Source organism: Euprymna scolopes, chromosome 2 (assembly GCF_053919585.1).
Source record: "Euprymna scolopes isolate OS-2025 chromosome 2, ASM5391958v1, whole genome shotgun sequence".
NCBI lineage: Eukaryota > Metazoa > Mollusca > Cephalopoda > Sepiida > Sepiolidae > Euprymna > Euprymna scolopes.
In genome coordinates this window covers 5,084,490-5,105,722 of record NC_136483.1, presented here as the reverse complement: position 1 = coordinate 5,105,722, position 21,233 = coordinate 5,084,490, and the positions used below count along the sequence as shown (strand labels likewise).

Genomic DNA, 21,233 nt, shown 5'->3' with positions numbered 1-21,233 from the left:
TCATGAATGTTCTTAGTTTTGTAACTCTCAGTGAATAATTATTTTTTTTATTTATAAGAAAAATGACCGCTGGTTTTTCTTTATTTGTTGATTATCGAATTGAAGGTGCATTTGATTTCACGTCTACCCTGACATCCAGTCGGTAAAGAAACAAACCAAGCAGTTGTGAAAAGAAAACTCAGCACAACGTCGAAGTGACATACCGCTGGCTGAAGTAAACATTGTTGCCACACAGACTTAGGGTCATGCATGTTTTGTGCGTTCTGAGCATTGGAGTGGTATTTTCCAATAACCAGTGAGAGTCTAGTCACCCTCAAAGGGTTCACCACGAGAGAGTTGAAGGTGTAGCTACTGGGACTTAGGGTTAGTGCCCAAGCAGCACATTTAAGGCCAGTTGGGTTACAATAGGACATTCACAATGGGTATTTAAATTTAATTTTGAGGAGTTTTTCACTCCAGCACTAAGTCATGGTTTCTTCAGACATTTTCAGAAAATGTATCATAGAGGCAGCATTTTGGTCTGCGTTTCTGTTTTGTGGAACAGTCTGCAAGGAGACGTTCTGATGATGCCTACAGTATTCATATTCAAAATGGAAAAATATTCAGTTAGTATATAGGTGTAAATATATTTTTTTTTTATATGGTTTGTTGCATTTTTATATTTTCCCAATTCGAAATTTTTCCTCTATTTTTTCATTTATTTTTTACTTCTTTCCAGTCAGTGTCAAATGAATGCAGTCAAATTGGTGATAATCGGCCGTTGTCTTTTTGCCAGTTCAGTCCAGATTCAAGTATGTTGGCTGTGGCTTCCTGGTAAGAATTAAATCCTGTTACCATCAAAACAAAAAGGATTTTGTCATTTAATAATTTTTTTCCATGATTTGATTTCAGTTTTCTGCTTTTTTTTTTTAAAGGCATATCAAGCCTTTCTTGGTGTTATTTACTGCATACAATTATATTTGCAACTTTTCACTGATAATTTTATCCAAACTATTCTTTATAACTATAGACAATTAACAAACTTTTCTTGTTTTCATGAAAACATTGACTATATTTCCACCCTTTTTTTTCTTTTTTTTTCCAAAAAATAATTGATTATGGTAAATTTTTAACCTCCATATTTGTCATGGAAGAAACCAGAGTTCTTGGAATTTGTATTGGAAGGCCAGATGAGATTTCTGACTACATGTCCTTCTGAAATAGAAGATGATTGCATAATAAATAGATAACATAAAGAAGAAAGGGAAAAATTGAATTAGTAGCAGCTTAAGAAAAGAAAATTTATGGTATAAATAGATGACATAAATAAAGAAAATAATTAGTAGCAGTGGTACTAGCAGCATAAGATAGGAAGAATAATTGATGACATCAAAAAGTAAAGAAAAAAAAGGAAAACGTGAAAATTACAGATAATAAAAATGATAGTATAGGGTCCAGGGCTAAGAATGGGAATATACGTGGGTTCTCATTCATGACGAATCAATGTCAGGTAAATTGTCTGTTTTTTTTCTACTGCTTTTACACTCCAAACAAAGCACAGTGCTACATAGATGTAAGGGCCTACAATATGAGACCAAATTTGCAGGGAGAAGAAACTATTTGAGTAGAAGGTCTTCCTGCATCTAGAGATCTTTACAATTGTTATAGACATAGAGAGGACCTACCTCAGAAACGGCCAAGAATCTGTCTCGGTAGCAGGAAAAGGCCCAAGATGGCGGCTGTTGTCTTTTAAAGCCTCTGGTCACATGTAGATATCAAGCAGTCTCGTTTGGTATATGCAAATTTGGTGTGCCCGAATCATTATAAAAGGTGAGTCGCTAGGAAGAGTGGAACAAGCATTTAAGACATGCGAGTAGAGAACATCGACGTGTATCTCATGTTGTGAACAACAAACTCTACTCGACTATACTTGTGACTAGCGAACCTTTACTTGACGTTTTAGCCAAAACGTTTTGTTGCTTTGCGTTACACCAAGACGACTGATACAACAATATAACTTTTTCTTGCTCACATGCCCCTATTCTGAATTCACAGCAGCTGCCCGATATCAGTGCACTTTTTTTTTGTACTATAACCGTCATCAATGTTTTTTTTTAACGTTTAACATATTTCAAACTGATACAAATTATTGCACTATAAAAATAATTCAACTAAATCAAAAAACATTTTTCTTATTTCGAATTGTTTAATTAAGTAAAAATTCCATTTTTTTACTTGATTAATTTTAAAAGTTCTTCAAGCAAATTACAATACCTAACAATTTAATAAACAAAAAATATTGTAAAAATTGAATTTAACTTAAACATACTATGCAAAAAAAAATATTGCAAAAATTGAATTTAACTTAAACATACTATGCAAAAGAAAATATTGTAAAAATTGAATTTAACTTAAACATACTATGCAAAAGAAAATATTGTAAAAATTGAATTTAACTTAAACATACTATGCAAAAAGAAATATTGCAAAAATTGAATTTAACTTAAACATACTATGCAAAAAAAAATATTGTAAAAATTGAATTTAACTTAAACATACTATGCAAAAAAAATATTGCAAAAATTGAATTTAACTTAAACATACTATGCAAAACAAAATATTGTAAAAATAGAATTTAACTTAAACATACTATGCAAAAAGAAATATTGTAAAAATTGAATTTAACTTAAACATACTATGCAAAAAAAATAGCTTTTTAAATTGAGTAGTCAGCTGATGTAAATTATTGCACAAAAAAAAATTAAAACAAAAAACATTTTTCTGATTTCGAATTATTTAATCACGTAAAAATTACATTTTTTTTTACTCCATTTTTAAATTTAAAAATCTATTTTTTTCATAGTATTTTCATGTTAAATTCTGTTTTTATGGTATTTTAGTTTATTAAATTGTTAGGTAATTTGTTAGAATAACTTTTTAAATTTAGTAATTAAATAAAAAAATCAAATTCTTATTTTATTAAACAATTTGAAATCAGAAAAATGAATTTTTGTTTTAATTTAATTATTTTTATTGTGCAATAATTTATATCAGTTTGAACTAAAAAGTAACCGTTTTGATACAAAAAAATGTCCACTGATGTCTGTCTATTGCTACGAATTCAGAATGGGGACATGTAGGTGAGAAAAAGCGAAAGTAGTTTAGGGAAACGTCTCCTACAGGAGAACCTATAACTTTAATGTGTTTGTAAAAAATATATTTTGAAGTATGAGGCACTGATGGAAAATCGCATTCCAAGTAAAATCTCTTTGATATACTTATGTATAATGAAAAAATATTCTCAACAAAAATTAAAAAAAAATTATTGAGTAGAATTTTATTTTGCTGATCTGCCATTCATTATTACTTGGTTAAATAACAATAACTGATTTATCTCCCCCTGCTTCACATTATTTCTGATTGATCAATAGTGGATTGACAAAATATGATAAAACTGATTTTTTTTAATTCAATTAAAATTCTAATCAATAATTTTCCATAATTTTTGGTGTAAATACCTATTTTTGCTTGTTTTACGTGATTTCTAATCATGTCAATGGTGAATTGGCAAAATATGAGGTTGACAGGTTGAACCGAAAAGTTCTTGCGGTTTTTAACTTTTAAATACAAATGAACATATCTCGGCTCAAACAAAAATTTATTGATCGAAATAAGCACCAGCAGAATTAACACATATTTACTAATGCAAAACAAGTGTATTTCTGTCAGTAACATGAAAATCTTGCGTTCTGGTGGCAATGACGTCATTGAAAGCGTTTTTAATATCACTTAGAGTTTTTGTAAGCATTTTTCATGCAGAAATTTGTTGAGATTCTTGAAAAAATATGGGAGGTCTGGAGAGTATGGCGAATAAGGCAGAGTTTCATAGTGCAATTCATTCAACTTCTGCAGGATCGGTTTAGTAATGTGCTGTCGGGCATTGTTGTGGAAGAGAATTGGGCCTTTTCTCTTGACTAAAGCTGGTTGTTGTCGAAGTTTCTGATGCATTGCATCCATTTGTTGACAGTACCGTAATGGTTTCACTTGCATTCAAAAAACTGTAATGGATGAGACCGGTCACAGACCACCAAACAGTTTTTTGGTGCAACTCTGGCTTTGGGAAGTGTTGTGAAGCTTTGTCGGCGTCTAACCACTGAGCTGAGCATTGCCAGTTGTCATAAAGAACTCACTTTTCATCGCAAGTCACAGTCCAGATGAGAAACGGGTCGTTCTTGTTGCTTAAAAGAAGGGAAGATGATGCTCCATAACAGCATTTCTTTTGGTTGTCGTTCAATTCATGAGACATCCATTTATCAAGTTTTTTTGTCTTTCCAATCTTTCTCAAGTGGTTGGAAATTGTTGTATATGTTATGTCTGATTCAGAAGTTCTCAAACAGTTGTGGATGGATTGGCTTAGACTAAGGCTCTTAAGTGATTGTTATCAACATCTTAAGTGATTGTTATCAACATCTTAAGTGATTGTTATCAACATCCAATGGTCAACCACTACACTCATCATCTTCAAGACTCTCATCGCCACCATGAAATTTCTTAAACCACCATTGTGCTGTGTGTTCAGTAGTGGGCCAAACGCTTTTTTGACATCACGAGCTGTTTCAAAAGCGTTTTGGCTTAGCTTGAATTGAAATAAGAAAATTGTGCGAATTTGCTTTTTTCCATTTTTTATTCAATGTTCTGAAAAAAAGACATAATTGTTTTAAAACGATTGTAATTTAATCGATTAGATATATATATATATATATATATATATATAAAGTAAAGGTATTATAATGTAAATTTATTCGAAAATACATCATTTGAAATGAAAATTAAAAATTCTGCAAGAACTTTCTTCTCCACCTAATTTAATAAAACTGATTTTTTTCATTTAGTTAAAATTCTGCATAAGTTTTTATGTATGTATATATATATATATATATATATTAAGTAATGTGATTTATAATTTAAAAATTTTAAAAATTTTAAAAATTTAAAAATCAAAAGTTAATTAAATTAAAAATCAGTTTCATAAGAAGGAACAACAACAAAGTCAATTATCTGTACGATCGTTTCGGAAATCCGTGCTTTTTATTTGTGGTATACATGAAGTCACGTAGAACAATTATACTTAGTTTTTTTGGTAAGCACGGTCTCCTCATCAGCAAATTTAGGAGGATTTCTATTGAATTGAAAAGACACCAAAAATAAACCTAGCATTAAAAGTAAGGCAGATGAATCTGAAAAATTGAAGTAAAAGGTTTGGATTTAAAATTTATAAGAAAATTAATAAGAAAATTGGTATAGGTTAGAGATAGAAATGAGTAGAAAAAATATATATTTTTTTGAATTTACATAATAAATTTGATTTAAAAATATATAGATATAGTTACCTTTTAGTTTTTCTTTTTTTGAAATCAGGAACTGTATTTAAAGTAGTCATTTAGATGTTTGCTATAGCTTTTTATTTTATTGAATGATGAATTTTAAAAGGGCGACGCTCGTGCAGTAAATTGTTTCCGTTAGCGTATTTTGATTTAAAGACGCTACAGTTAATATCTATAGAGAGAGAGTATTTATTTTGCAAGTTTTTAAGGGGAGATAATTGTCATGGCTTTATTTATTATTTGATTTACGAGTCTAAGGGCGGTAATTGGTTTAACTTAATTTATTAAAAAAAAAAAAAAAAAAAGTAATCTATTTTTACTAATGAGTAATTTTTAATGATTTAAGGTGGTTTATATTTATTAAATTTAAACCAACGTTTATGATTACATGATAGAAGCTCGTGTCTTGAATTTACTAGTTTGGTTGTGCTTTTCATATCTTCATATTTTAAAATTTTTAGGGTTTCTTTTGTACATAGTGTACAAAATTTATCTCCTGGTTTATATGATTTGCAAGTCTCAATTATTTGTCATTTTAAGTTGAAAGAAATATTGCTATTTTTTAGTTGCCAAATATAGTTGGATAGAGTAGTTTGGTTTGATAGAGAGTTATTTTTAAAAGAATGTTTGTGCGTTGAAATTCTATGTTTTATTGGGCCAGATGTGGAACCAATATATATTACCTCTTGATTATTATGATTATTTTCCGTTAGGTCTATTGTTGGATTATAATGTGGTGGGTTGGTTAATAATTGATCGGTAGATTGATTTAAGTTGGTGTTATTATTTAATCTGGTAGTTGAGTTATGGCTGTTGATAGGTTCTTGTATATTTGGAGTTTTTGATACTGTGCAGCTATAGATAACATTTTTAATTTTACATGAGCCTTGTAGGGGACATTTATTTTTTCTTCTACAGTTACAGTCCGATGTATTTTGTATAGTTGCATTTTGTAGTTTATTAATTTTATTATTATTAGAGCTAATTATTTTCTGATGAAGGTTAGGCATAGTAGAGTAAGAGACTTTAATTGTGTTCTTATTGAAAATCTTATTATATCTATGGGGGGCTTTAAAGTTCTTATCTAATATTTTAAAAAATTCTCTAGCTATGTTTGTTTCTAGGTTTTTGGAATACGGGGGGTTGAACCATAGGATCTCCTTGTGTCTATTCTTACGTTTGCGGGTTTTAGTTTGTTGTTTATTTATATTATTATCTAATATTTGTAGTTTGGTTTTATCTTTTTTTGTCTCCTGGTTATTTTTCTTAACTCGTATACGGGAAGACATTGCCATATTATATGTTATTACGCTCTTAATAGGTTTATTTTTAATGCAGTTTATGTTTCTATCATTTTCATTTATGAATTTAATTTGTGAATTATATCCAGAGTTTTTAAGGGCTTCATTATAGTATTTTTCATTTTTGGTAAATATTGATTTAGTAGAAGACAGTCTAGAAATTCTTAGAGCGATATTGGGAACTATTGATTTTAATATTGATTTAGGGTGGTTTGATTGATTGTGGACATATAGAAGTGATTGGTTAGGTTTATGGTATGGTTCAAAGGTAGAATTTTCAAGATTTAAGGTTATGTCTAAGAAATTAACAATTTTTTTATTAGGGTCGATTTTTATACTAAGTCCATAATTTTTAAATAATTTATGTAGAGCTTTAATTGCATTTTCATAATTTTTATTAGTAGAATTCGTTATGAAAAGTGCATCATCTCTATGTAGCCCTCCTTCAAGTTTGAATTGTTTATGGAGTATACAATGTATTTCATTTAAAAGGAAAAGGCCAACTAGATCAGTGACCTGAGTCGAGTCCGTCGATCCCATTAAAATGTTGAAGTGGTTAGGGGTATTTTTCCTGGTCCAATATTTATTATCAAATGTTATTAAAGACTGTCTAGCTATAAGTATTAGTTTAGTTTCGTCTTGAGTTATATTAGTTAATTTTCGTGCCATTAATAGAGATTTATTAAGTAGGATAGGTGATATAGATTGGTAATATGATTCAATGTCAAAAGAAAGAAATTTAATATTATTTTTATTTTGAATATTAGAAAACCAGTCGATTACTTGGTTGGAAGATTGCCATAGTGGGTATTTTATTATGGATTTAATTTTGGGGATAATTCTATCTAATATGTTTTTACTAACCAGTCCTATATCTGATTTCGAGGGGCAAATGAGTCTAATAGTAGGGTTAATATTGAAGCTGTGTTTGTGGTCTTTTTAATGCTAGGTTTATTTTTGGTGTCTTTTCAATTCAATAGAAATCCTCCTAAATTTGCTGATGAGGAGACCGTGCTTACCAAAAAAACTATGTATAATTGTTCTACGTGACTTCATGTATACCACAAATAAAAAGCACAGATTTCCGAAACGATCGTACAGATAATTGACTTTGTTGTTGTTCCTTCTTATGAAACTGATTTTTAATTTAATTAAATTTTAAAAATTTTAAAAATTTTTAAATTATAAATCACATTACTTAATATTGAATTAGCTCTAGGACATTTAACTATCGAGCTTATTATATATCTAAATTACAACGAGCATTTCCTGTATTTTAATTAAACTAGTAATTTCACTATTACATTAAAATACACTTAGCTCTTTAGACTATTATTCTAATCTCCTTTAAATTATATATATATATACCTATTTATATATAAATGTATATATAAACCTATTTTTGTCTGATACATGAGTATAGCAAAGAGTTTTCTTAATTTATTTGGAACTGTAATTTTCACATACACTCCATACTGTATAAGCACCTAAGATTTTTAAAAATCTTTTATGATATCAGTGTACGTTATCAGTCCTTACATTTTTTAATTGTATAGCTTAATTAGCATTTAATATTTGTACATATTTAATTAAAAAAGACTCAATTTTACAGCTGTTATTTATTAGTTATTGATTAAAAATTATTGTTCACACATGTTGCGTGTAGTTTTGAATAATAAAACAATATTCCTTAATAGACTTTGAAAAAATTGATTTTAAGAAAAAAGCGGAGTTATCTCCCATGCTCTGTGAAATGTATCTGCTGACTTACAAGAAAAGAAGATTATTTAAAAAAAAAAAAAAGAGTTCTGTCCCCCCCCCCCCAAAAAAAAATAACATTTGTGTAACGTCTCAAATTGGGTTTTTCATTTTAGGTCTGGTTTATGTAAACTTTGGTCTGTTCCTGATTGTAACTTAATACGTGTCCTTCGAGGTGAGTAGAAAATTCAAATCGTTTCACTCTAAATGTTCGTCCGACATCAATTTTGCCTAATTTCTCATAAAAAACCATGCTTGTTTCTAGAAAGATTGCCGTGTTGTAAAATATGCTTAAATATGTTTTATGCAGATTTTTTTTTTATTAAATAGCAAATTTTCTATTGAATATAATAATGTTGTATATATATATATATATATATATATATATATATATAGTATATTGAATTCACTACTATATATATTATATATAGTAGTGATTTCAAAAGTTAAAAAAAATGACTTGGGTGCCACAATCGAAACCAAAACATTTAGCGTTCCAGCTGCATCTGCTGATGTAGATTTCGAGAGATAGGTAAAAAATATTAGATGTAGATTTCGAGAGATAGGTAAGAAATATTAGATGTAGATTTCGAGAGATAGGTAAGAAATATTAAACGACTTGAAGAAATGAATTGAATTTAAGCATCTGCAGAAAGAAGTAAAAAAAAGCTGGAAATGTCTTCTTAGTTATTAAATCATTTCTCTCTGATAGGCTCATAAGAGTAGTGGTTGATGGGCAGAAATTAGAAGCTCTCAGTATTAATGCTGGAGTCACTCAGGGGTCGATTCTGGGCCCAACTCTCTTCCTGATATACATTAATGATCTTCCAAATCACATCCTTACATCATTCGTAGACATTTATGCTGATGATACTACCATTTATGGTAGCACATCTAAGACCGTAAATGACCAAGTTCTCTCTGATTCTCTCTCCTTTGATCTTGAGCAAGTGATACAATGGGGAAAGAGGTGGCTTGTTACTTTTAATGCATCTAAAACCAAGCTTTTATCTTTACATCATCAACGCTCTGATCCCCATCTGGCTTCAATTGAAATGGATGGCTCTCGTCTTGGGGAGGCCTCATGTTTTGACAAGCTTTTGGGCTTGACCTTTACTCCTGACCTTAAATGGAACACATACATTAAATCCATTACCAAGGCCGCTGGAAAAATGGTCGGATCCTTCTATCGATCCAGTAGATATCTCACTGCTGATGCAATTCTCTATCTATATAAGAGCCAAGTACGTCCAAAGATGGAGTACTGTTGTCACATCTGAGCAGGAGCTGCTAGAAAGGACTTATCCTGCCTTGATAGAGTACAAAATAAACTTCGTAGCCTTGTAGGGGATGTCCTTTTGTCTTCCCTGCAACCCCTTTCTCATAGAAGAGATGTTGCGAGTTTGTCTCTGCTTTATCGTTATTTTCATGGCACGTGCTCGTCTGAGCTCCAATCTATGGTCCCCCTTTGCCAGACTTTTACAAGAAACACCTGTCTAGCAGAAAACACTATCACTAATTTCCCCCACTCTTTATCTATGCCTAAACCTAAATGTAGATTCCATGAACAAAGCTTCTTTATTAGAACTGCACGCTTGTTGAATTATCTTCCGTTTTCCTGCTTCCCAGCTAACTACAATATGGTTGTCTTCAAGTCTAACGTAAACAAGTTTTTGATTAACCGTTCCATATAAGTTAACAAATTTACCGAATTTCCATTATTAATGATTACTATATTGTCCAATTTTTACTGTACACTCTTTAACCATTATCCTCGAGTGGCCTCTTGGCCTTGATAAGTGGCGATGCGTATGTAAAAAAAAAAAATATATGTCGGCAATTTGAAATGAAATATTTGCATTTCAACTTGCCGATATGTCTTTATTTGTTATTCATCCAAACAAAGATTTTACTCGTTATAAATCATCCTTGGTGTATGATTACTATTTCTTGTTAATTTCAGTGTTAGCCCTTATCCCTGGGTGGCTTCCGGGCCTTGATAAGTGGTGATCACTGTGTAAAAAAAAAAAAAAAAAAAAAAAAAAAAAAAAAAAAATGTGATCAGTAGTTTAAGAGCTTATTGGTTAAATATCTACACACAGACACACACATACATTTACTATTTTATATATATATATATGTAGGTTCAAAAATATTTACTTATTTTTTTTTTTGTTTTACTCAAGTTCAAAGCATATCACCACTTGGACATAAGGGGTTACTAATTGGGACGATGCCTAAAAAAGATTAACAAGATGTTGGTTTACATTATATTTGAACTTCTGCATATCAGTACAGTCAGGGAAGCTGGTAGCAGGAAGGGAACTCCAAAGTCTAGTTATTCGAGGGAAGAATCTATTAGAGGAGAAAGCTTTCTGGCATTTAGGGATCTCAACAGTGAAGGGGTGTGATTTTGTTGCTAAGCGAGAGTGTACATTAAGGGGGCACAAGTGCAATGAGTTCATCAGATCACACTCCATATTACACAATAATCATTTTCTATGTAAAAATTATTGTCCATAAAATATATATGATGAAATATATTTATAAGTTGTTTGGGTTACTATTGACAATGTTAATGTTTCGACTGATTGATTTCCTCAGAGATAAAGCTGAGAAAATCAATCAGTTTAAATGTTTGGCAATTTTAGTATAAGCAAAAAAACTTAAACATTTTAATGAGTGAATGACGTTATCAGAACAAAATCCTAAAATGCAAAAGAAAAAAAAAAATTCTGAAAAATGGCCATCTTTAAATTCTAACTTTTGTATTTGATTTATTTTTTTCAAATCACGTAGGTCATGATTGCCATGTTGGTGCTATAGTGTTTCATCCACAAGCAACACTGAGTATGGAGAACACAGCCTGTTGTATGGCGTCCTGCGGACAAGATGGTTCCGTAAAGCTTTGGAACCTTATTAGGTGAGAAACAGATTTTCATTTCAGTTTAGGATATTCTTCCTATTTACCCCTCTGTTTGTCGTTGCACATACACAATCTCATGATATATCCAACATGATATTGTGAAACCCTCAGATATAACATTAGAATCCTTGCAAAACGTTTGCTTGGAAAGATGTTAACTCTTGGTATAGGGCTTCATTTTTCATTGCATTTCTGGAGAGAGAGAGAGAGAGAGAGACACGTATATCAAAACTTTAACAAACGGCATGAAAAATTACTCATTCAAGAGTTAGCTCCCTTGAACTAAAAAGAAACTAATTTGATGAATTAAATAATAATAATTATATAATTATTAAAAAACTATAAAATTGTATGTTTATTTAAAAAATATCTTCACCAGACTGATATAATAAAATATTTACCGGATATCTCATCGAACCAAAGGAGATACCAAGGAATCCTGCCTACTTGGAAGATTTACGATACGTATTGGATCCTTTTACATCCCTGCTAGCAAATACTCTCACTTCAGGATTTACTATTCAATTTGGATATGAAGTTCAATATCCTTTTCATACTGAAACAATATATAATTTCCCTTACTCTAGGATTTAAAAACTTTAAATTATGATTTTCTATGTTTATTGCATATAGTAAATTAGGTATAAACCATTTATAATATTTGCTAATATTTTCCCCTCTGAGGAGATGGGTAAACATCGAAAACTCATGGGTTAAGGAAATATACTTATTGAAATGTATTATTTGTCTTGCATATAATAAAAATTTTAGATATGAAATTTAACTGTTCACATCATAAAATTTAAATTAATAAATTATGATATATATATATATATATATATATATATATATATATATATATATATATAATGTACTGTTAGTTATCATCTCCAAAACCAAAAGATAGAATTAATTCACACTCAAATTTTTATTATTTTTTTTCCGCAAACACCTGAATTTTTCTTAATATTACATCTTACATGTATTTCGTAAATTACCACTAAAATATGTTAACGTCTATGATGAACAGGCTGAAATATGTTGACATCTTTGACAGGTGAACTGGTATATGCTGATGCCTACAGAGTTGACAAATATGAACTTTCTTTTAGTTCACGCCAAACAAGGCATATTGCCACTTGCGCATAAAGGGTTACTGTTTGGGACCATGTTTACAGGGAACTATGTAAGAAGATGAGCAAGATGTTGGTTTACATTACATTTAAATTTCTGTATATCAGTACAGTCAGGGAAACAGGTAACAGGAAGGGAATTTCAAAGTCTAGCTGTCCAAGGGAAAAGAGTAGAAGACTTTCGGGCATCTAGGAATCTGTCCAGTGAAGGGGTGGAATTTTGTTGCTAAACGGATTTGTTGGGGATATGTACATAGAGAGCGTACAAGTGTGATGAGTTCATCAGAACACATTCCATTAAAATACTTGTAAAACAAGCACGAGAATGCAACGTTGTGGCGATGGGACAAAGGTTGGAACTTAGTTGACAGTGCAGGACATATTAGATTGGAGACTCTTTTTTGGACCTTGTCGGAGAGAGAGAGACTAGTGGTAGATTCACCAGCTTAGATGTGGCGACAATACTCCATGCATGGGCAAAGGTGGATTTGTAAAGGTACAGGATATTCTCAGGTATGAATAACTTTGTAGCATAGGAGAGAGAAATCACTTTCTTTGCAGCAGCCTTTACAATGTCTTCAGTGTATTTGTTTCAGTTTATATTGCCCGTGAATGTTAAGCCGAGGAGTTTGAAGGAAGAGCTCTCGGATTGGGCCGCATTTCAGTATGGACTGGAGATTGTTTTCTAAAGATTCTACCATTGCCTTAAATATGTGTGTGCATCTGTTTTTCCTTTGTGAATTTTACTAGAACTTATGGCAATGGAGGATGTCATGCATTGAAAATTTGTCATTGATTTTTTTTTTTATTTGTAAAGTTTCTTTAAAACTAAATATTTGTTTTTTCTCCAGTGATGAACCCGTTGCTGACATCGAGGGTCACGCACCTTACAGAGTTTCCCGTTTGGCTTACCATCCTTCAGGAAGATTTCTTGGAACTTGTTGGTAAATATGCATCGATTTTTTAATTTTTAGCATGAGGGTGTGAGTGACACTTGCTTGGATGATGGTATTGATTGTAAGTAAAATATTTCCTTGCAAGCATCGCAATTGAATAGATGTCAAAAGTTTTAAAATGTTATAACATGGAAAACAGAAAACGTTCATATCAATGAACAATGTTGTTTGGATTCTTTGAATTACTGTTCACATCTTGAGTGTTATTTGCATTTTCGGTCAATGTAGAATCCAAATAAAATGAATAATCATCATTTCAAAAATTCAGAACTGTAAGAATGAAGCGATCTGAGAGCAAATAAAAAAAAACAACTGATGACGACCAAAGTCACATTGATAAATATGATGAAGTAAGAAATGAATTTGAAAGAAAAATGTTTGTGTCTTGTGATGTAAGTCATTTTAAATTATTTTGTTTCTTTATCATCTATCATTATTTTCATGGCAAGTGTGTAACTGAACTCCAATCTATGGTTCCCCCTTGCCAAACTTTCACAAAATCACTTGACTAGCTACAACCACTATATACGATTTCCCCTTCTCTCTATCTGTGTTTAAATCTATGCCCAGATTCCATGAACAAAGGAGATTCCTCTGTATATAGACATATAAAATAACTAACTTATAAATATAAAGACAATATTTCACAAACAGATGTAAAATAGTAAATGGAATGTGAGATTTGGTCGCATCTGGAATTCTAGGTTTGTTTTAACAGGTTGTGAATGATGAAATTCGGTAGTGAAACGAATAACTATGTTACCAAATGTTTTCATCAGAATTCATGTCAATTTTGTATTGATTTTATTCAAACATTTAAATCTTGGTAGGAAAAAAAATGACCTGTTTGGTCACCCATGGAGCTCTGTTTGAATCTCAGAAAAAGTGAATATGCAAAGTCAGTTAAATATAAAGATAAAATCCAAAATTAGTCTCTTCCTCCCTCTTTCTATTTCTCTCTACAGCCTATCCTGCCTTGACAGAGTACAAAATAGACTTCGTGGCTTAGTGGGGGATGCCCTTTTCTCTACCCTGCAACCTCTCTCCCACAGAAGAGACGTTGCGAGCCTATCCTTGTTTTATCGTTATTTCCATGGCAGATGCTCGTATGAACTCCAGTCTCTGGTCCCCCCTCGCCAATCTTTCACGAAAAACACCTGTCTAGCTGAATCCACTGTGAAAAATTTCCCCCACTCTATATCTGTGCCTAAATCAAAACGCGGATTCCATGAACAAAGTTTCTTTCTTAGAACTGCACACCTGTGGAACTCTGTTCTGTCTGCCTGCTTCCCTCCGGACTACAACTTGGATGTCTTCAAGTCCAATGTTAACAAATTCCTAATGAACCGCCCCCTTAAGTAAACACTTCAGCAAATCTCCTCACTAACTTAATGTACTTGCAATAACCCTTATCCCGGAGTGGCTTCCGGGCCTTGATAAGTGGTGATCACTGTGTAAAAAAAAAAAAAAAAACGAGTTAAATAATATTACTACTATTAGTGATATTCCCTTTTGATTTACAATGAACTATTCCAATCTATTTTTTACTTTCTTTATTATCTTCAACTGTTAATGAACAGAATTCAGGAGAGAATGATAAATAAAATAAGAGTATTAGGGGGTGGGGGCAAACAAAATCCAGTGAGAGAGGGTGAGAGTGATAGATAGAAACTTACTAAGAAATAGGCTACTTAGTGAGTTAATTGCAAATTAGAGTTAATTAAGACAGTTAAAATGGAATCATTTTTCAGGCATAACTTAATCCTAAAAGCTGATGAATATTTTAGCATGTATTTTGTGTGATTAAAAAAATATATATTTGTGTTTGTATTTAAAAACCAGAAGTTGCAATGAAAACAGATCCTTGTTAATGATCAGTTTTTACAAGACATATTTTATGATGAATCCATTTATTAGTTAACAATATAATAAATTCATAGAAATATAAATTTAAATAAATCTTATGAATATCTTAACGTGATAAAAAAAAATGTATATTTGTGTTTATATCTTTTTCTTTAGTTTTGACAACTCGTGGCGTCTTTGGGATTTAGAAGTCCAAGAAGAAATCCTTCACCAAGAAGGACATAGTAAACCAGTTTACTGCATATCATTCCAAAAGGATGGTGCGTTAACGGCAACGGGGTAAGTGTTTTCTCGAAAGATGTTTGTCTCCCAGCAAAGATGAGGAAAGGTAAAAACCAAAATGCTGGTTTTCTTTTTTAGTCTGATGTTTATTTTGTTTTAATTTTTCTTTCGGTATTTGTCGGCTAGACAAGATTTGCACACTTTGGTGGTTGTGGTGGGCGCAACTGGTTAGATTCCCATGGCTGTGAGTTTTCTGTCTTTTTTTTTTTAAATAAGAAAAAGCTGATTATCAACTTTTACTCCTTTTTTTTTCATTGCTATTTGGCTGTTTTTTTATATTCCTTTTTTCCTCTTATGTGACCAAACCAACAAAGTCTACTGATTTACACACATCTTGATGTACTACCCAGATTTAAGTTTGTTTTCAAGTCTCGCATTACGCATCGATCATATCATTTCTCTCCATGCAACACATGTTCACAACCCTCACTGGTCAGGTCTCACTTTCATACCTAATCATACTGCACACACATGCCTGATATTATCTTTCGATAAAACTAAAATCAAGGAAGTAGTTTCTGATATCAGAAAAGTTATAGAAAAGAAAAAGCTTCAATGAATTTCACAAATTATGGAAAATCTCCAATTTACAAGCCAGGCTGAAAGATGTGAGTAAGAATCTCCTCAAAATATATATATTGTATATATATATATATATATATATATACATATATATATATTGTATATATATATATATTTTTTTTTTTAATTCAATATTCATCTCTAAACAAGGAACAGTGCCACTTTAAAGTAGGGGGGGGCTACTATCGGGAACATAAATTACTGGGGCATTATGAAGAGTAGAAAGATGTCTGTTCATATTACATTTGAACTTCTGCATATCAGTACAGTTGGGAAAGCAGAATCCCGGAAGGGAGTTTCAAAGTCTAGCAGTTCTGGGGAAGAAACTATTGGAGTAGAAGGATATCTTACACCGAGGGATCTCTACTGTGAAGGGGTGGGATTTAGCTGCTTGTCGAGTTTGTTGGAGGTATTCATGTCGAGGAGGTACAAGTGCTTCTATTTCGTCAGAGCATTCACCATTAAAGTACTTGTAGAACAGGCAGATGGATGCAACATTTCGTTGATGGACAGAGGCTGAAGCCTAGATGACAGTTCAGCCTAGATGGACAGAGGCTGAAGCCTAGATGATGTGACTCTCTTTTGAACCCTGTCCAGGAGTGAGAGACAAGTAACAAATGCACCAGCCCAAATGTGACAACAGTACTTCATACATGGGCGAATGGTGGCCTTATAGAAGTACAAGATACTTTCATGCGTAAGTAGTTTTCTAGCACGGTAGAGAGAGCCCACCTTCTTTGCAGCAGCCTTGGCAATGCTCTCAATGTATCTATTCCAGTTCATGTTCCCTGTAAACGTTAGGCCGAGGAGTACGTTTGGCTAATGTGTTTTTGGTCATTGCTATTGGTTGTACAGAAGGTTTCTTGTAATTATTGAAGGAAACAAAAAAAATGCCGGAAATTATTAGAGTAGATAAACTTAGGACTTTATAAAAAAAAAAAAAAAAAGTTAGAACTTTTTTAACAATAAAAAAAAAAATGTAAATTAAATATTTCACACATCCGAACGTAACTACTTTTATTCTATAAATAGATAGGCACTCGACCAAGTTATCCGGATATAGAAATCTTCTTTCGCTCTAGAAAGACATGATATGCCAGCTACCAGTTGACAAAAAGACAGCGGACGGAACACTAGTGCAAAAGAGTTAAGTATTTTTTTAAAACTAATCCTAAATGTTTTTTTATGTTACCTTGTTTTTAAACTTGTTTTTCGTGTTTTATTTATGTATTTTGTCTGTATTCTCCTGTCTTCTTGTCTGTATTATCCTGTCTTATCCGTCACCCCCCCCCCCATGCTACAAAGTAAACGATAAAAACAAACAAAATGCCGGCAACTAACGATTAAAAAAAAAAAAAAAATGCTGGAAATTATTCTCTATTAGAGTAGATAAACTTAGGACTTTATTAAGTCGTATACTTAATATATACTATTACTGTAAGCTTGCCTGTATTGAAAATGCTTGCTTCCTTGCTGGCCAATCAAACCATCTAATAGTTAGCCTTATATTCAAGTACATTTGAAATATAATACAGTGCAAAGAAACAGTTACTCATGAAAACGAACCTCCTAAAGTAAAACCTTGAATAATTAGCTAAACTCGAATGTAAATTAATATTAAGCCGACTTCATAAATTGATAATAGTTAATTATTGGATTTTAATTAATCATAAGGTGAAACTCTAATGATTCAAACTCGATAGATAACGACAAACTTCCACCCATTAATATGGGAGGGGAGATTATCATCAAAAGTGTCATGAATTGTTAACTTAGCACCGGACTTACTACTTAGATATAAATAAGTCACTTGTACCCATTCCCCCCCCCCTTTTTTTTTTTTAAATGGAGAGTAGATAATACAGTGGATGTGTTATCGGCAGCTCCAGTAACTCTCGCTTCTCCTATTTTGTCATTCAGTCCTCATTCAATGAGTGATTTTTCTGACAAAGGATGAAGAAAAAGCTGCTTAAAGGTCGGTAGTACTTGGTGACCAGTAGTCTGAGATGTCGGAAATTTTTCTGTCTCTGTCTGTCCTTGTGGCCATGTCACTAGTAAGGGTGCTGGAGGTAAACGTTTTGTCTGGGCTGACGTTATCCACCTGATAGTCAGGGACCCGAACCTTAGATTAACCACTAAGGAGGCTGTCCTATCAGCAGGCGCAAAGTACTGGGACTGTTGTATTGCCATTTGGTGAGTGGATCTGGACCATGCAGTAGTCTCTGGTGGGGCCTCTCGATGCCATACTAGTGGGTAATTGTTACGGCTTTACCTTTTCGTGTGCTACAAAAAAAAAAAAAAAAAAAATTTTCCTGTCTTTTTCTCTCTTACTTTCCCTCTCTGTACTGCTCTAACCAAGTATGCCGACCTATTCCACAAATCCCAAAACCTCAACATGAAATATCTCCAGAATAAAAACTCGATTAAACCTAGAACCCCATCTTCCAACGTAGACCCCTACTACCATGTCTCCTTCTCCAACATCAGTGGTCTACATTCCAACCTTCCAGAGGTTGAAACCCAATTACAGGAGACGAAACCGGACATATTATTTCTGAGTGAAACTGGAATAGGGCCGACCACTTCCCTAGATGAGTTCATAATTAACGGATACTCTAATTTAACAGCTAAATCTGACCCCCAAGATCACCATGGGCATGGAATATGTGCCTACATTAAGGATGGCTTCCCGTGTGGCAGGGATATCTCTAGAGAAGATCCTAATTTACCCTATATGTGCTTCAGGGTTGCACTTGCTAACACCACTGCATTTATATTTGCCCTCTATAGGCCCCACAACAGCGGAGTTACTATCTTTAAGAGCATATGTGAGAAAATAGACCACATACTGTCTTCACATGCCTCGGCTAACATCCACATCTGTGGTGACTTCAACGTCCATAACGTGAAATGGCTGACCCATTCAAATAAGACAGATGATGAGGGGAGGTTTTGTCATGATTTTGCCATTGCTTATGACCTCACTCAGATTGTTCGCAAACCCACCCGTGTGCCCGATACACCCAATCAATATGCAAGCCTCCTAGACCTTTTTCTCTCAACTTCCCCTGAGCTATGTTCATGTTCCGTTCATTCTCCTCTAGGATCCTCCGACCACTCCGTTGTATCAGTTAAGATAAAAATGAAATGTAAGAAGCCCCCAGACGTACCCCTCCACCGTACTGTATACCGATACTCTATGGCTGACTGGGATAGCTTCCGTACATTCATATCTGATTTACCTCTGCACTCCATGTTTAAAAAGGAAGTGTCCTCTATAGTATCAGATCTGACCGAATGGTTAATTGTAGGCATAGACCAATTCATACCATCTCAAAAATTCCAACAAAAACCTAACAGCAAGCTATGGTTCTCCCCAGAATGTGCTGCTGCTATCGCGCACAGAAATCACTTTTTCCATAGCTACCAACGTAATAGATGCACTGAGATTAAAGCTGCTTTCAGGAATGCCAGCAACCACTGTAAAAGAGTAATAAAAAATGCAAGAGAGCTATATGCCCAGTCTGTTAAATCCAATGTAGCTGATCAGCGGCTTGGTTCCCACCAGTTTTGGCAAATAACAAATAGGATCCTGAACAGAAGTGTGCATTCTATCCCAACCATTATCAATGGACCAGAGGTCATCTCGTCAGCGTCAGACAAGGCCAAACTATTTGCAAAGAACTTTGCAGCTAATTCTACCCTATGCGACGAAGGCCATCAACTCCCCATATTTCCTCCTATAACACAGAACAAGCTAGGTAACATACAAATATCCGTGCATGAGGTCGCCAAGCTAATCAAGAACCTAGATTCCAGTAAAGCAACTGGCCCTGATGGCATCCCAATTATAGTGTTAAAAAAGCTTCAACCAGAACTTGCTCCCATACTTACGAAACTATTTAAGCGCTGCCTTAAGGAGAAGTGCTTTCCGACTCCCTGGAAGACCTCATCAGTTTGCCCTGTATTTAAGAATTCAGGTGATAAGTCATCTCCCTCTCAGTACAGACCAATAAGTCTCCTGTGTGCTATGAGTAAGTTGCTGGAATCCATATTAAATAGGAAATAGTCAACCACCTCAGCAGGAATAACCTTTTTAGTGACACACAATATGGTTTCCACTCTGCAAGATCTACCGCAGATGTGCTGACGGTTATATCCCACAGGATTAGTGAATCTCTTGACAAAGGCTTCCTTTCTAGGGCAATTGCTCTTGACATATCAAAGGCCTTCGACAAGGTATGGCATAAGGGTCTACTTCACAAGATTTCCAGCTACGGTATAATTGGAAATGTTTTCTCAATCATTAAATCATTTCTCTCCGATAGGCTCATAAGAGTAGTGGTAGATGGACAAAAATCAGAGGCCTACAATATAAATGCTGGAGCCCCTCAGGGGTCAATCCTGGGCCCAACTCTCTTCCTGATCTACATCAATAACCTCCCTAAACACATACTTAAATCAATCGTTGACATCTATGCTGATGACACGACCATCTACGGCAACACATCAAAGGCTGTAAATGACAAAGTTCTCTCGGATTCTCTCTCCTCTGATCTTGAGAGCATGGTTCAGTGGGGGAAGACGTGGCTGGTTACCTTTAATGCATCCAAAACCAAACTCCTATCCTTACATCATCAACGCTCTGATCCCCATCTGGCATCAATTGTGATGGATGGCTCTTGTCTGGGTGAGGCCCCGTGTTTTGACAAGCTTCTGGGTTTGACCTTTACTCCTGATCTGAAATGGAACACGTACATCAAGTCTGTTGCCAAGGTCGCTGGAAAGATGGTGGGATCCTTCTACCGCTCCAGAAGATATCTCACTACTGATGCAATTCTCTATCTATATAAAAGCCAAGTACGTCCAAGGATGGAATACTGTTGCTATATCTGGGCAGGAGCTGCTAAAAACAGCCTATCCTGCCTTGACAGAGTACAAAATAGACTTCGTGGCTTAGTGGGGAATGCCCTTTTCTCTACCCTGCAACCTCTCTCCCACAGAAGAGACGTTGCGAGCCTATACTTGTTTTATCGTTATTTCCATAGCAAGTGCTCGTCTGAACT

At 33.5% G+C, this 21,233-nt stretch overlaps 1 protein-coding gene across 1 annotated transcript in view; it reads left to right on the top strand.

Annotated features, from left to right (window-relative positions):
• Positions 1-21,233, top strand: part of LOC145288407 (U4/U6 small nuclear ribonucleoprotein Prp4-like) — a 73,936-nt gene that overhangs the window by 40,919 nt on the left and 11,784 nt on the right. The window contains exons 8-12 of the mRNA XM_080136327.1: positions 719-813; positions 8,539-8,597; positions 11,222-11,345; positions 13,333-13,425; positions 15,460-15,582. Of these exons, the coding sequence (XP_079992453.1) occupies positions 719-813; positions 8,539-8,597; positions 11,222-11,345; positions 13,333-13,425; positions 15,460-15,582 (494 nt within the window). The remainder of the gene's footprint in view (positions 1-718; positions 814-8,538; positions 8,598-11,221; positions 11,346-13,332; positions 13,426-15,459; positions 15,583-21,233) is intronic.